Source organism: Denticeps clupeoides, chromosome 4, assembly GCF_900700375.1.
Source record: "Denticeps clupeoides chromosome 4, fDenClu1.1, whole genome shotgun sequence".
In the NCBI taxonomy this organism is placed as follows: Eukaryota; Metazoa; Chordata; class Actinopteri; order Clupeiformes; family Denticipitidae; genus Denticeps; species Denticeps clupeoides.
In genome coordinates, this window is record NC_041710.1 from 10,531,180 (window position 1) to 10,547,513 (window position 16,334).

The following is a 16,334-nucleotide window of genomic DNA, read 5'->3' on the forward strand; positions in this document are numbered from 1 at the left end:
AGCGCAGAGGTTTGACATACTGGGAAGGGGGTTTTATTATAACAAACAATAAAGAAATACAAATAAACAATGGCGCGGTGGCCGAAAACGATTTAACATAAATAAAGAACTGAAACAAACCCGTAGGCGTGTGGCGATTGCCAGAACTCAAAACACATAAACTAAACCAGGTCAAGTTCGTGCAGAGAGTTCACGAAAATGCCAGAGACCCAGAACGGGCGGAAACTTCCGGCATTTATGGGGAGTCAGGATTGGATTCAGGTGTGGAGCCCAGCTGCAGGCAATCCTGACAATGAGCCTGAATTTCGCTAATTGAATTTGAGCAAGCATATACTGGTATTGAAGCATATACACTGAAATTATTTACAGCTAAATTGTACAAACAAAATAATCAGAAACATTGATTCAAAAAAGATCATTTGAAATTCAAAAGCTGAAAAAAATTCAAAATCAGACGGAACAAGACCTCTGCTGCACTGATTGATTTATCTGCCACACCTTCTGTCTGGTCCAGGTCCAGGGGGAGCTGAAGAGGAAGTGGCACAGCATGTGCCTCAACTGCCGCACTGCCAGAAACTCAAAACCCCTAGGTGCAGTGGGGTCCAGGAACGGTTTGGAGAACCAGTCGGTACAACAGCGGAACATGCGGGCTCAGTCCTTTCTGCAGACTGAGACAACGGTTCTGTGAGGAGTGTGAGGAGATGTCAACTTAAGGAGGACACGTAGCACACCTGTGAGCATTCACTCTGTTCTGTGAATAATGGAGAAAGATTCCAGAAGAATTTGGACCAGAATGAAAATTCCTCTTTGTCTGGGAGTGATGAAAGGATTTTAGGTTGGGAAATTCATCTGGGTGAAGGTTCTGGACTGAATATCAATTGTGGCTTCAATCCAAGATCAATTTACAACAATAATTGTATTTGATAATGATACAGCAAGTGACACAACAGGATGTTTAGATGCTGGTTTTGCAGGGGGTGAAACAGTGGTCAACATTGAAAATGGAACATTTAAGACACGCATTTTTTCTATATGTTCTGTGAGTTCTCTTCACCCTTACATCTTGCTTCTACCACACACATTGCCAGATTTTCAGATATCTAACATATCAAATTTCATAGTGAGCCTATTTAACTGTTGTAAATAGAAACATTCATATGTCTGCTTTTTGTCTGAAGGCAGACAGTACCTGCAATGGAATGTACATAACTTGGATTATCTGTGGTGTCATGTGAAAGGACCAACACTACCAGACAAAAGTTTGAATGCACCTACTCTTTTATGAGTATTGCATTTTTTACATTATAGAACAAAACTGAAGACTCAAGACTATGAAATAAAACTTGAGGTTACGTAATAAACCAACAAAAAACTAATCAGGGAGCTTTTGCTGTGATGGCAGCTGTTCACACCTTAAGTTAGATGTGGATGGTTTCCAACAATCCAGATGGTTCAACACTTTCTTATCATTCACTAATGTTGTATACTTTGCTTTCTTGTGCTTGAATTCTTCAAAATGGCCTTTACCTTAGTCTCCATAATGGGTGCATCCAAACTTTTCACTGGAAGTGTTCACTTTGGACAACACAGGCATTTCCGGGCCAAAGTCTTGTACTATGGTTAATGTAAATGCTGAAAACATGATGTGATAAGTTTTCATGCTTACACCAGCTGTCTGTGAGACAGTTGGAGGTCACTACTGGGCCATTACTGGTTATTCATTCTGAATGTAGAGCAGCTAAGCATGGAAACTATAAATGAATTATGCACTAAAGTGGGCTTGAATTGAGACTGTAGGAAAGACAGTTTCTTAAACCCTAAAAATGAAATAACTGTTTTTTTTTTTAAATAACTCCATCCTGTTAATGCAGTAAATAGATAGGCAACAAATGGGCTGTTGTAACTTGGAGAACATGTCGCATGTTTTCTCATTTGTGTAAAATATCCCTTTTCCAAATATCCCTTGATCCTTGTTCCATTCACAGTTTAGTATAAAAATTCATAAATATATATCACACCATTGATAAATATATTTCTTGATTCTGCAATAAATGTAACAAGATTCACAAAATATAATTTATGACTTACAAATAAATGTAACACCATTCACAACTGCATTTTACAGGATGCAAATGTCAGTGCGGTTACATTTATTCTCAAACCGATAAACCTGAAATTATAAACCAGCGTACAGCGTAAATTTGTGAATACCCTTAGATTTATTTGTGTTAAATCAAACTGATGTTCAACAGTTTGATTTAATGTTGATAACATTGTGCATTGTCGTGGTCACTTGGAAGGAATTGTGAAAACACAAGATTCATTAAATGAATATTCATAAATATAACGCAAATCCTCTAGCGTTTTGTTGTAAAAGTAACTGTGTTTCTGCTGAATTTAAATCGAGTGGTCTCTGTCGGTCACATCAACACAGACAGCCTGGTGTCTGGATAAAAACCCTGGATACGAAAATATGATCTGAAATTCTCTGAACAGGTTAACCGCTAAATCCTCAAAACCCAAAGAAAAGAGGAGTTCAAGTGCACCTGTCCTATCAGTGTCTTTCACCAGAACATTTTATACTGTGTATATTCCCGTCTTTATCTGCAGGGTGACCAGATTAAAATGTGACCGGGGACAGGTTAACACAGGCGTGTCCCAATAGACCATCACCAGCAGCATCACCCACAATACGGTGATTTACTTTTTTCATTTTTGGCGAGTCTGTGCCGCAGCATGATAAGTCACAGCTTCCCGAGTGATGCTGCATTTTAGACCATGTCTCAAATCCCGAGTGGAATCTTGTTTAGAATTTTTTTTATGCCCCAGTCAGGAAGATTGTGTAAGACACAGCATTGATAAAACCTGACCACAAAACGATGATTATTCAGCGCTTCCAACATGTCCTGATCCTGCCCGTGATACGCGTGCTTCGTTGGCATTTGGTAAACAATGTATGCTGTGAACTGTACAACACATGAAGTACCTTCATCAAACATCACCAGAGCTTGCTGTTTTTAAAGACCCGTTCATCACTGGTTGTTCCTTTCCCATCTTTTTCTCAGTTTCACTGAGCTAATTTAGCTGTGATTAAATCACTGTGGCATTGTCACCACGGCACCATGAACTGTTTCCTGCAAGGTCTGAGTCACGAGCAGCACTCTGTATTCTACCAGTGATGAGATGATGGGGGCGGTGCCAATCGATCACTGCTGAGTGATGTGACACAGACCTGTACACAGCCTCAGCAACAGTAATTACGAGCTCAGTTCCCTTTTGGCTTAAATTGAATTAATAATAAGTGTGTTTGTTGTGTTTGGGACAAGATGGTGTTAATTTTTCAGCAGGGTCCTGAATATGCCATCCACATTCTCAAAGAATGCTTTTTCTCACTTTGTTGGAAATTTGCAATTAATATAAATTATAAACTTTGATAGAGATAAGTATAGAAAGGAGGGACAGGCAGGAAAAAATATTGCTGTATTAATTGTTTTTAACATTTGAAATATTAATAAAGCCATTTTGGTAAGATAAGAGTGCAGTCAAGTTCCCCTAGAAGTGTAAAGTGCCTGTGTGACTTGCAGTAAGAACAGGCACTTCTGGGTGAAATTCCACTCACTACACTGACTATGCAATTTTTGAGACTGAGCTTTCTCATATGTTTCTTAGAGACAAATAATCTTATGATGGCTTCTAATAGTGTTATTATAGAAGATGAAACAGAGAATGCTTCTTTAAAGGAGTGTATGTTTCAGACATCGGGGTGAACTTGAGATAAAAGCTGGCGGTGGCCTTGGATAGACATGACGGAGAAGAAGGTATTTAAAACCCCATTCCCCCATCACTTACATATACATTTACAGTGTATGCATAAATGTACCACACATAAACAATCACACAATCACTGTTTTTATTCTATATTTCTTGGTATTAAATATTTAATTTACATATGGACATTTCAGCCACACTGTCCTGATAACATTTGTAATGTACTGTGCTTGGGTACAAATGTCCAGCTGTAACCAGAACATGTGGTTGTGTTCTACTACCATGTAGGTGTTATTCTACTGCTCTACTGAGCATTAACAGTGACAGTATTGTAATCAGTTTTTTTTAATGGGCAAGATAATTGACCCTGAAATTGGCACAGTGATCTGTTCAGTGTATTAGTATGTGGTGGAATTTTTGGTTGGGTTTTTGTTGTTGTTGGTAAGGCTGAGAAGGGACTTTTTTAACACACCTTTTTATAGTAAATATGTCCAATGGCTCCATTTCCATGCCTTGCTTCAGAGTAAACGTCACTGTGTATAATGTGATTTTAAAAGTTTTTGTGTCTGCCGTTGCATTTCTGCAGAAGTCAGTGAAACTGCAAATAAACATTTTTTCTACATGTGCTCTGTGGACTTTACCTTACTTTTAAAATCCATATGTTTTCATATGAAAAAAATAAAGGTTTTTCTTCCATTGAGTTTCATAGGTGCCATGTGGACTGAAATCTAATCTCATGGATGGATGAGAAAGCAGGATATTACACAGTAGTCACTCTGCTATCGCAGCATCTCCTGTCAGTGCTCATTTGAGGATTCACATTTTGCTCCCATTCTCCAAATTTCCATTTCACCGTACTTGCTGCCAGTACAAAAAGGAAACAAGAACACCTCTTTTTTTAGTTTAGTTTTTTTATGGCCAAGCTATTGTTAGTTCACTCTGCAGCTTGCTTAAAAGCTGTGAGGATTCCAAACAGAATTAAACACTGAGTGTGCTGTGCTGGTGATGGCCTCTGTTTTAATGGCTTATTTTTCAGGCAACATCAATACCCCGTTGACCTGCAGCACATCGACCCATGAATGATTGATGAAACATTCTGAAACAGTGCAGATGACATACTAATTCTCCACAATTCAAATGAACTACAATTGAAATTCTTTTACCACAGGACAAGGCACTTGTCAGTGGTAGAGTGGGTAAAAGAATTATTGAGTACTGCATCAGTTTTCTAAGTAAATATATTTCTATAAAGGTGCTAATAACATGAAATTATTACCAGACGTCAGTAACAGCCCATCCACTCCATGCATCAAACCATAGATGTCCAAGTTATGTGTAATGAAATGGAATGACACAGGGAAAATATCGTGATGACATCTTTAAGATGCCTCTTGTATGGGATTCTTCTATAAATTCTGAGCTTTAGTTCTGTGTATAGGATTCAGGTCAGCAGATTTATTTCTCTGAAATCATTTGAGAGTTTCGTTGAGATCCTTGTTTGGGATCATTGTCCTGCTAAAACATTCACTCTCATCTTGTTTTTCACCACGTTTTAATCAAGAATGACCTAGTACACCTCTAAACTTCACTGCTAGTTTGCTGTTTTAGGGGATATATGCCTTTTGACCTCCAAACATGACAGGTATTATGGCATCCAAATAGTTCAATTTTGGTGCCTACTGACTTGGCTATGTTCGCTAAGTATTTCACAGACTTGTCTAAATGCTCTTTAAGTGAAGTGATTGTCACATGTGATACACAGCAGCACAGCACACGGTGCACACAGTGAAATTTGCCCTCTGCATTTAACCCATCACCCTGAGTGAGCAGTGGGTAGCCATGACAGGCGCCCGGGGAGCAGTGTGTGGGGACGGTGCTTTGCTCAGTGGCACCTCGGTTGCACCTTGGTGGATCGGGATTCGAACCGGCAACCTTATGATTACGGGGCCGCTTCCTTAACCGCTAGGCCACCACTGCCCCCATTTATCATCCCTGTCAGAAATCCTGTGGGGAGAACCAGGTTGTGGCCAGTTTATTGTGACATGAAGTCCTTTCCACTTCTGGATTACAGCCCCAACAGCAACAGAAATGTTTCTCTAACCAGTATTTTTTGCCGGGCTTGTATGATCTCAATGGGGTTTTACCCACCACAAGACGTGTGTGACACCTTGTGTGACACCTTGGTAATGAGACACCTTTTTATAGGTCATCAGATGGGGCTGGACTAGATGATATTAATTTGCACTGAGCAGCAGGTTTGCCTTCGAATTACTGATGACTTTTCATGCCTTTTTCACGCTGGTCATTGGCTTATGCCCAGTCACAAATCAACCCAGGTATTAAGCGGTGATTGTGACTGATGTGTAGAGGTCAGTGAAATCAACACCTCAACGCATTGCTGTAATAAATCAAAGCAACAAATTGACATCACGTCATAGATCACCTGAGGAGTTTATTGAAGTTCTCTTTTAATCTAAGACTAGACTTAACAGGAAACAGGCTGCACGGTAGAAAATGATTCTGTCCATAACTTTTTAGACAATGACAATGGCAATAAAACACATTTGACATGAACTGGCATATTGTTTTATAAAATATTCCAGTTTCCATATTGAGCCATACTTGCTGGCAGAATCAATTCTTAAAATATCAAACCACTGTCTTCCAAGATGACAGATTTCTCATTTGTTACTACTGAGAATACAGGCTTTGTATTATGGATTCATGCAGCACTGTCTAGCCAGTGCGTTGTCTGCTCTTCTTCTTGCAATGCATGTGCATTCTCAAAATAACAAATAATTCTTGCAGTGGTAGGGATGGTGTTTTTTAAGGAGGTGTGGCCTGGCAAAGTGTTGCTGAGACGCTATTTTCAAAAATGAGATTGCGCTTTTGATCAACAAAAACTTTTTCTAAAGCACATTATTAAAGGAAGGTCCTTTGCTCCTTCCCTCTTGGCATGACACAGCAAGTGCACAGCAAATGCCAATTTGTGGATACTTTCCAGTTGTTGTCTATACATTTGAACTATTAATTTGAAAAACAGTTAAAATATACATGATGGGTTTATATGTGATTTTGAGTAAAAAAAAACAACAATCAAGTTGGAAATTTGCATTGTCACAGAAGAAAGTGGACAGTAGAAGATAAATAAATAGTACAAAAGTACATTATAAAAACAATATGTCATTTGTATTGAAAATACAAATTGTATTTAAAATACGGGAATTTATAAACTAATAAAGAATCAGTATGTATATGTAAAGAGTGGATATATACACATATTGCACGTAAGAAAACTCTATGGTGTATTGGATGTGTTTGTGAGTCTGCGTATATGTGGCCAGCTGCAAGGTGTCTGCCAGTGAAGGAGCTGCTCAGTGCTGTCAGAAGCTCCTGCATGGAGTGGGAGATGTTATCCAACAGGGATGATCACTTAGCCACTGTTCTCCTGTCACTCGCTGCCTCCACTGGCTTCAGGTTGCATCCTAGAACAGAGCTGCATATTGTAATATAAGTGCAACTCAGTTTATTGTTCGGATTAACACCAAGGTACTTGAAGCTATACACAGCCTCATTATCCATACCCTGGATGTTCAGTGGTTTCAAGGGAAGATGTTTGTACATGTGGAAGTCTACCTCCAGCTCCTTAGTTTTGATTTGCTGCTAGCACCAATCCACAATGTCCCAGGTCAGTTGTCTGTACTCCGTGTCATCCCCATCAGCGATGAGGCCAACTATTGTCATATTGTCATCTGCAGTCAACTACCCAAATGCCAGGCTGGAAGGCAATTTGAAGTGGGTTGAGTGATGAGTTCATAAGGACCAGAAGCTCCAGTGTCTTCATCAGATGGAATGTTTGAGCTTTCAGTGCTGGTACCACTCAAGGTTTTCCATAGTTGTGATACTGAGCTGTGATACATGTAGGACTTGACAACCCTTGAGTTGATGGACCCACTGCCTTCATGGATATCATACTCAGTTCTCAACTAACCAGGATGGCTGAGATTTAAATTTTTAAGCTTCAGCCTTTTAAAGGTGAAGTGGCATGCCCAAAACACACCTCTGAATAAGTACATTAGGACAATCTAACCCCCTTCTGTTCTTTCCAGTACTCCCCCCCCGTTTATTATTCTGGGGATATGGTTACATGTTGAGAAAATGAGCAACATGCCACCAAAGCAAGGCTTAAAAATGAGAACGCACACCTACAGACAACCTGACAAACCACAACAATCACATTTCACACATCTTCATATTGCCTCAATGGATGTTCGTTCTATTTTAGAACCACAGTCCACTGGACTTGTGTGGCTAACTTGAGCATCATGAAGTCCTTCTGCGTAAATAGACCACATAAACAACATCCAGATCACCTCCTGTGGGCAGAGGTCACATCCTCAGCCACCCTCTGCTTTGGCAGCAATTAAAAGTTCTTGAAATGTCAAGAAAAACACTTTCAAGCCTTCATGAATATGCAGCGGGATTAAACCTTTTTGATCGCTCTTCACTGCCTGGGTCTAATGCCTCGGGCAGGAAGCAGGTTTCACTCAAAGCTTGGACAGTTCTTTGACCTTTTAAAATGTGAAATCAAAATCTGGACCGAGTTGAAAGTGCTTGTTTTCTCATGCCCACAGTGCGGGCTTTTCCACTGATAGTCTGGGAGACAAGATTTTTTATTGGAGTTTAGACATTCACTACACCAGGTGGACATGACCTCACTGCCTACACCTGTTTGTGCCGAAATATGACAACCGATCAGCTGGGAACAGTGACAACGGGACCACCAGGCCACAAGGTCAGGTCTGTTCAACTGGACAAAATGTGCCAGAGAAAGCAAAAGCAAGCCTGACACAGTGCAGCACTGACAAGGAACCACAAATCAAGAGCCAGAGTGCGAGAGTATATAAGCCATTTTAATTAGATGATTATTGCTATTAATGGAAGCTGTAACCTAGCTGTGTGTTGTTACTGGTGGGTAAATGACAGCATCTCATTGGTAGGTAGTTCTTGGAGGTCACAGTTTCTGAGGGTTCGCAGTTTTATGAAACAGACTGCAAACAAGCACAATTGAAAGAAGCCAGACATAACATAATCCGTTCATTAATTTAATGGAGACCACAATTTAACATGTTTGAGAAAAACCTTGTTTCTATGACTATGACCAGACATTGAGAAGCAAAAAAATAGATCTTTGACAAATGTAAGATTTTAAAATCTTGGATATTCCCGTTTTTTTTTTTTTTGGACAGTTATCTTGCATTGTGTAGTCTGCCACGCTTCTGGTGGCAAGTTTCTCATTACCATGTGCCTGCTTCCTAAAAATAACAAATCATTTTGCACATGTATTGTGCTGGTTCTACTGGTGTTTTTTAAAGCATTGTTGCTATTTTAAGGCAAAATCCTGTTTGCCTGTTTTCATTATTGATTATACAGAACAGACAGGCCAAAAACTGCTAACACTGAAGCTTACATTAACAGTTTTCACCTAAATCGATTCTAAATAAGGATGGGGACTAAATGGGGATTGGCTGTTGGTGCAAGAAAACACATTCATGACAGTTGTACAACCTCAATGAACCTGAAAGTGCAACGTCTTTCCTTTGTATTGGCCTAAATACACCCCATCATACTTACTTCCTAATGATCTGTGTAATGAGGGACATCAAGATCATATCATGAAGATCGTGCAGGACATCTGAGCAGTGATGTTTGGCAGGGATAAAGACACAGCCTGCATGCTGTTCAGAGGCAGCCTCCATTTTTCAATTTATATTTTTTAAAAATTCAATAAAAAAATACATGGAGGAATAACTAATAAACATCAAGTCCTGCCTCTCTCCTTCGCCAATCATCTCTATTCTGAAAGTTTGGGCCAGATTTTATGGTCCTGGACCAAACCATTTATGAGACAGACAATAACTTAATTATCTTTAAACAAACATTTCATATTTAAATTGCACATTCCCATAGATTAAAAAATAAATTTCAAATACACACATAAAATTATCCTTTCACATCATTACCAATAAAACCCCATCTGCCTCAATGCCTATTTTGGTAAATTCTTAGCTCTGCCCTTCCACAGCACACCCTTAAAAATTACCCACAGTCCTTTACCATTAAAACTGCACAATGGATAAGTCAGGAGCTATAAAACAATTATACCGTTATAGGGCTGATCAGAGTGTTTATTCTAGTAACAGGCCCCAGGTCTGTTACAATCTGCAAACCAACAGAGGACTTTAATCCATAATCTAACACACAAATGATGGAAATAATGTTGACAGAGTCACGGAACGCAGAACAATAAGCATTTCATCTCTGACTGTCATGTTCTGAGAAGTAAACCTGAAATAACTCCTCCCAATGAGGCGGTTGTTATTTTCCTCTGTGACCCCATCCTCTGTGTGCATGCACATGTGCGTGATCAGGAGCATGATGTTTATGACCTTTGCCACTAGTGCTCAGCACGTGTTGCAGGCTTTCATCAGAGAAGCTGCAGGAAAACATGTCCCATTCAGTGAAATGAAGACCTCGGCAGTCCAAAACACCCTGCAGGACCTGACTGTTCCTTGCTGTGTCCGACATTTTCCTCGCCGCTGTCCTTTTTGGCCTGTCGGATGGAGGTGTGATGGATCATGCCTGTGTGGGAGAGTCGGGGGGATCAGGTTGACGAGAATCCTCAATAGTGCTGTGGAGGGGGCTCTGCAGAGAATGGGATTATAGCAGAAAGATTATGTTAAGAGCTTCATATGAGCAGTGTTTTTTTTTTTTTTTTTACAATTCAGCTTTTTTGTCTTTTGCATATATGGTCTAAAATGTCATTAAAAATGTCACTGCTATTTTTTGGCAAGAGTGTATCATCTCTGACATTAACTTCAAGCTCTCCCCCTCTGTGTTGAAGGCACATAAAAGCAGATTTGGTTTACACACTGCTCCTGTCAGAACTTTAATCACTTCCTCACCAAGTACTTCTCTAAAACAATTCTCCCACATTCTTAAAAAAGGCACTTGTCCTCAAACCTATCCACAGACCTTCTGTAGTTCACAATTTGGAATTACTTAATTGAGAGTTTTTGCTATAAAAACACATTTTAAACAATGACAGTGATTGAATATGACAGTATGTGTGCTGACAAAAAACTTTTGTATATTTATCTGGTCACACATTGGCCCACCAGCGAGGTTGCCAAGTGTAATAATAAAAAAGTGAAGTGAGAGAGCAGTGGTGGCCTAGCATTTAAGGAAGCGGACCCACAACTGAAAGGTTGCGGGTTAAAATCCTGAACCACCAGTTTCCACTGAGGTCCCCTTGAGCAAGATACTGTCCGCACACACTTCTCCCGGGGCACCTTTCATGGCTGCCCACTGCTCACTAAGGAGATGGGTTAAAAGCAGAGGACACATTTCACTGTGTACACTGAGTGCTGTGCTGTGGTGTTTGACATGTGACAATTAATCACTTTCACTACACTTAAGTTCCTCACTGGTTTCAGCAGGGTTGCCAGGTTCAGTTCCAGTTCGTACTCCATGTCATCTAGGTGAAGCTAGAGCAAGATTCCCTTCTCCTTTTCCATTCTAATCTTTCCTCTCCCTCTTTCCCTACTTTTTGTGTGTCTGTCTCTCTCTTTTTACAATCCTGCTGCCTCATGCCCACCATGTGGAGCCGCATGTTTGTGTTATGTGTGCTGTTATCTGTTATTAATTCAGTTCAGTTTTTTTTCCATAGCCACCATGCCTGTTTTTTGTTTTTTGCATATTCCTTTTTTTTTTATAAATTCACTTTGTTGTGAATTTGTGCCTTGTGCCCAATATCAAGTGTCCTTATCCAGAGTTACGGGGACAGTCTGGAGACACTCAGGGTTAAATGTCTTGTTCAGGGACACAATGGTAGGCGGATTTGAACCTGGGTCTTTAGGTTCACAGGAGAGTGTGTTACCCACTAGGCCTCTTCCACCCTGTAAAACATGTGGGCACTTTTTAACTCTCTGGTGCATGTTGTCAGTGTATTATGGGCTTATTTTTGGTTATGTTTTCTGCATGTCTGCCGATGACACATCACTTTTACTGACACATCCCCCTTGCAGTCATTAGCTTAGATTTCTCAATTAAACACAACATACCGTAGATTACCAGTTTTATTTATTTAATTACTTATTGTTAACCATCCTAGCGAACAGTGAGGTACCCACTGCTTCAGCTTCATTATCCATCCACAGTGCCACACAATTACGCATTCACACCGCTCACCGGGGTTTTCCTGGTCCGGTGACATAAATTTCCTCCATGGATACCCTGGGAGAACGGTGCCTTTAGAGGCCAGTTTGGGACAGGGGAAAAGGGTGTTTGATGTAAGGGGGGTAAGTGTTTGTCTGCTGTGTTTATTTTGTTAATGTTTAAGTGTTCTTTGTATGATTTGAGTCATTTCCTTCATCTTATGAAATAAAGTGTGAATATGTTGATATATAGAGATTTACAGTTGACTATGATTGCCTGCTTCTCCCCCCTCTGCCATCTTGAGCTCACCCAATTAGGCTATGATTGTGGGGTGTATTTAAGGGGACAGCATAGTGAGGCTGGGGGCCTTTGTGTTGGTCATGGTCAGGTTGGTGGTTCAGGGATTGAGGAGCATTAGTGTAACAGCTTGCAGTGAGGCTTTGAATCTGTATGTTTTGTCATATATATATACAAATTGATGCCTATGAGGGCTGGTTTTGTTTTAGTTTTTTTTTCAGAATTTTTTTGTTAGAGTTTTTGAGCACTTCCTGCACTGTAAATAAACCTTCCTTTACTACACTTGGTGTGTTTGGCCTTTTTTTTTTAGTGGGAATGCCCAGTGTACACTGGCTGTGGACGTTCCTGCCTCACACACCCCCTGTTTTTTTCTATTTGTTTAAGCAGGTACTGAAGCAAGTTCTCTATCCTCCCCCTCTAAACCTCCCCCCTCCTTTTAATAATGTGAAAGTGAAGTGATTGTCATTGTGAAACACTGCAGCACAGCACACGGTGCACACAACGAAATGTGCCCTCTGCTATTAACCCATCACCCTTGGTGAACAGAAACTGTTGTACTCATTTCACATGAACTTCCTCTACATCATAATAATTCAGTCCTTGATAAACCTCTCTTTTGAGATTTCTCTTCTCTGTCTCTCTCTCTATTGCCTCTCATTTGTCTCGGTGTCAGAATTGGACTCTAGGATAAGATTAGCAGAACTGAACAGATCCATCTTACATGTACACATGGGCACACACTCATACGCGCGCACACACTCTTTTGGGGTTAAATGTGCTGTACCACCATCAGATGAAAGCAACCAGATTGCTTCTGATTCCATCCATCTGTCGGGATGCGTGTGAGGATATATCTTGACCGGAACAGAAACCATGGCATTTTGAAAAGTGGGTATATTTTGCTGAATATCATTTGTTATTCAAAATGCATGTTTAAATATCTATAACCCCCAGTTCCATATTTATTGAAATCAAATATGTGGGCCTGTGTAAATGAATTTGTGCTGTGAACATTGATTTCTGATAATCATCTGTTTCTCATGATCCGTTGTGGAGGACAGAGTGATGGATTTACAATACATTGAATGACAGAACAAATTAGATGACAATAAGAACAATGCTTTATTTCTCACTCTTACTTGTTATTCTTCCTGTAACATGTGCCATGTGTGACCTACATGGTTGTCATGTGTTTGAGAGAGAGAGAGAGCAAAAGAGAGAGCCTTCTAATCAGACATGACACTAAATGGCACTATAAATCTGTGAGATAGAGGACAGATATTTATCTCTTTATCATGTTTCTGTCCTCTCTTCAGCAGCATGCTATGTTTAGAGTACTTATAAGACCCTGGTGTAACCACACACACACACACACACACACACACCATATAAAGTGTGTGAGATTGTGTATGTGCTCTGTGCACTATGAATGCACTAATGCTCCCTGTAGCTCTGTTATTCAGACTGCTAATGTACAATAGTCCTTCCAATGAACAGACAGCTCCATTAGGTGATTGTTTTAAGAGCATTCATATTATGGCTGAAGAATTAAATGAATGTGTGTTAATACATTATACACATTATTTACAGTTTTAATGCATTTATCTGTTTGAATATATTTTTTTATAAGTGTGTGATTCAGATGGGCATAGTTTAGGGGTGCAAAATTGCTCTGTTGCTTCTATCATGTTCTTGGGTGTCCTGTGTGTGTGAAGACTCTGTGTGCTGGTAATTAGACTGGATGAAGCTGATAGTTAAAAGTGATTTGTGATGTTTACTGCCTGGCAGTGTTTGTCCAAACCGAGTCAAGGACCACAGTGGTAGCTGTTACTGTAACATCCCAACGTTCAAACACACACACAGGTCTGGGTTTGATCAAGAAGCCAGCATGATGACAAACATGCTGACAAATCTATATTTCAAGTTGTCTGTCTGTCAAGCTGTCTGAGACTATGAATTTTAGCAGTCAAACACTAAACCATATAACTATAATACACTGAGTAGTCAATTGAGCAGTCAGTTATTTTGGACAATAATGTTATTTAGACAATAATTTTGGTACAATAAAAAACAGCTGGTGTCAAAACATGTTTTAAAAATAATAAAAAATATATATTTTGTAATAAGTATATTATTTACATTGACTGAGTCTACTGACTCTTCTCTTTTCACTGACCAATAGCTGATTGAAATGTTAATGTGCCTCCATGTGGCAATTCGTATATGGGAGATTAGGTTATGCATGAGATGTGTGAACAATGACTGCCCTTTCAGAATGCAGTTCTGAATGAGTTTTTTCAACAGACCTCCACCAGTCACAAACATGATCAGAAGGCAGGTATTCTGGTGCTTTCATCCAGCCATCCACTGGGTTCAGCATCAGCAGCTACTGTATAATTGAGACCCCGAGTTTAAAAACAATGTAAATTATAGGTCTGTGTGAGTAAAAGTTTTTTTTTTTTTACTTTTTAGATGTTAACTGGTATTCAAAAAGATGCCCAGTATTGCCTAGAGAAGTCAGGTTCATCCCCCTGGCGATCCACCCGCATTTTCTGTCCAACATTATGGAATCATTTCCAGTATTTGCGGGGGTCTTTGTTGAGACTGATCAGAATAATGAAATGAAAGGCTTTGGAGTACAAAGTCAGGGGGTCACTGGGACAGGAGTTTTTATGTCTGAGGTATTTTGCAGATTAAGCACAACCAAAAGATCTGATTATCCTAGAAAACCTGGGTTTGCCACCTGTCCATAACAAAAATGCATTACAGTGAGTCCCTAGTTCTGTGTAACAAGGCCTTTCTAAACCCTACACATACAGTCAACATTACTAACCGATGGCAGGTCTTTTGCATGGTTTAAGGAAACACTCAAGTGAATATGTGACCCATTTTTGTTAAGACTCATGGGAGTCTGGGTCCCTCATGACCTGCAAGAGAAGCTCTCATTTAAATAGGAATATGAAAACCTATATGTGAGGATTGAGAACTTAATTTAATACTGGTTTTACTCCCAAATATTCTATAGTAGAATCACATTATACCAGTAAATAATAGACTAGAACTCCATTGAATTCATGGTCAATCTGCAAAAAGCCTGTAATCTCAGTATAATCTTCATCTCAACAGGGTGCTTATGATGAATCTCTGATGGTAAAGACATGATAAATTTCACATTTGCTTTTGTTTGATGACATGATCGGATTTCAAGATCTGTTGTGCATCATGTTGTGCATTTGTGAATATCCTAACGGGTCTTTAGTGAAAGGACTTTATTTCTGTAGAAATATTCATCACTAGGCATAGACATGACACAATATAGACATGAATTGATCTGAACTGGGTGAAAAAATATGAAAGTAAAAACATTAACATTAAGAGTAGTAGCATTTCCCCTTTTGAACAAAAAAGTTTCTACAGGTTTCTACTTTTTAAAAAATACAACTTTCTATCACTTTTTAAAATGATACGACTCTCCATTTCTATGCATTTGTGACGCATAAGGTGAGGTACATAGCACAGAACAAAGTGCACCTTTACAGAAGAGACAAAGAGGCCAACAACTCCCAGACAAGTCTGAAACGAAAGGAAACAGAGCAGATAGAACATGCAGGGATGTGCACCACAGACGAGCCAATGGTTAGGCTTATATAGGCAGGAAACTGTAAACTGGGAACAAATTAGATAGTAATTAGGGCTGACAGGGAGACTGGCGCTGGTGGATCAGAGGTGCTAGGACGTTAAAACCAATAAAATTAAACCAATTATTAAATAAATGAATTAAATGAAGAAAATACGTACACATTGGTACAAGAGGTATAGTTGAGTCTTAATGAGACATTTTGATACAAACAATACTGAGCTTGATTTGATCTTGAGACATAAAAAAACAGATGAAAGTAAAAGGCAGTGGGAAGCTGAAACCTGCTGCTATTCTTTACTTGTTTGTCTCATATGGCTTGTTTTCTGGGAGAAGTCAGACAGGGTTTATAGACTGCTATTGAGTGGATGTGGAGAAAAACAGGAAATGGGGTAGAAGAGAAGAAAGACTGAAT

At 39.5% G+C, this 16,334-nt stretch overlaps 1 protein-coding gene across 1 annotated transcript in view; it reads left to right on the forward strand.

The window, feature by feature from the left end:
- The window catches only part of LOC114789272 (vasoactive intestinal polypeptide receptor 2-like), a 30,922-nt gene extending 26,590 nt beyond the window's left edge, over window positions 1-4,332 (forward strand). The window contains exon 13 of the mRNA XM_028978502.1: window positions 515-4,332. Coding sequence (XP_028834335.1) covers window positions 515-688 — 174 coding nt within the window. The 3' untranslated portion in view covers window positions 689-4,332. The remainder of the gene's footprint in view (window positions 1-514) is intronic.
- Window positions 4,333-16,334: the final 12,002 nt, after the last annotated feature.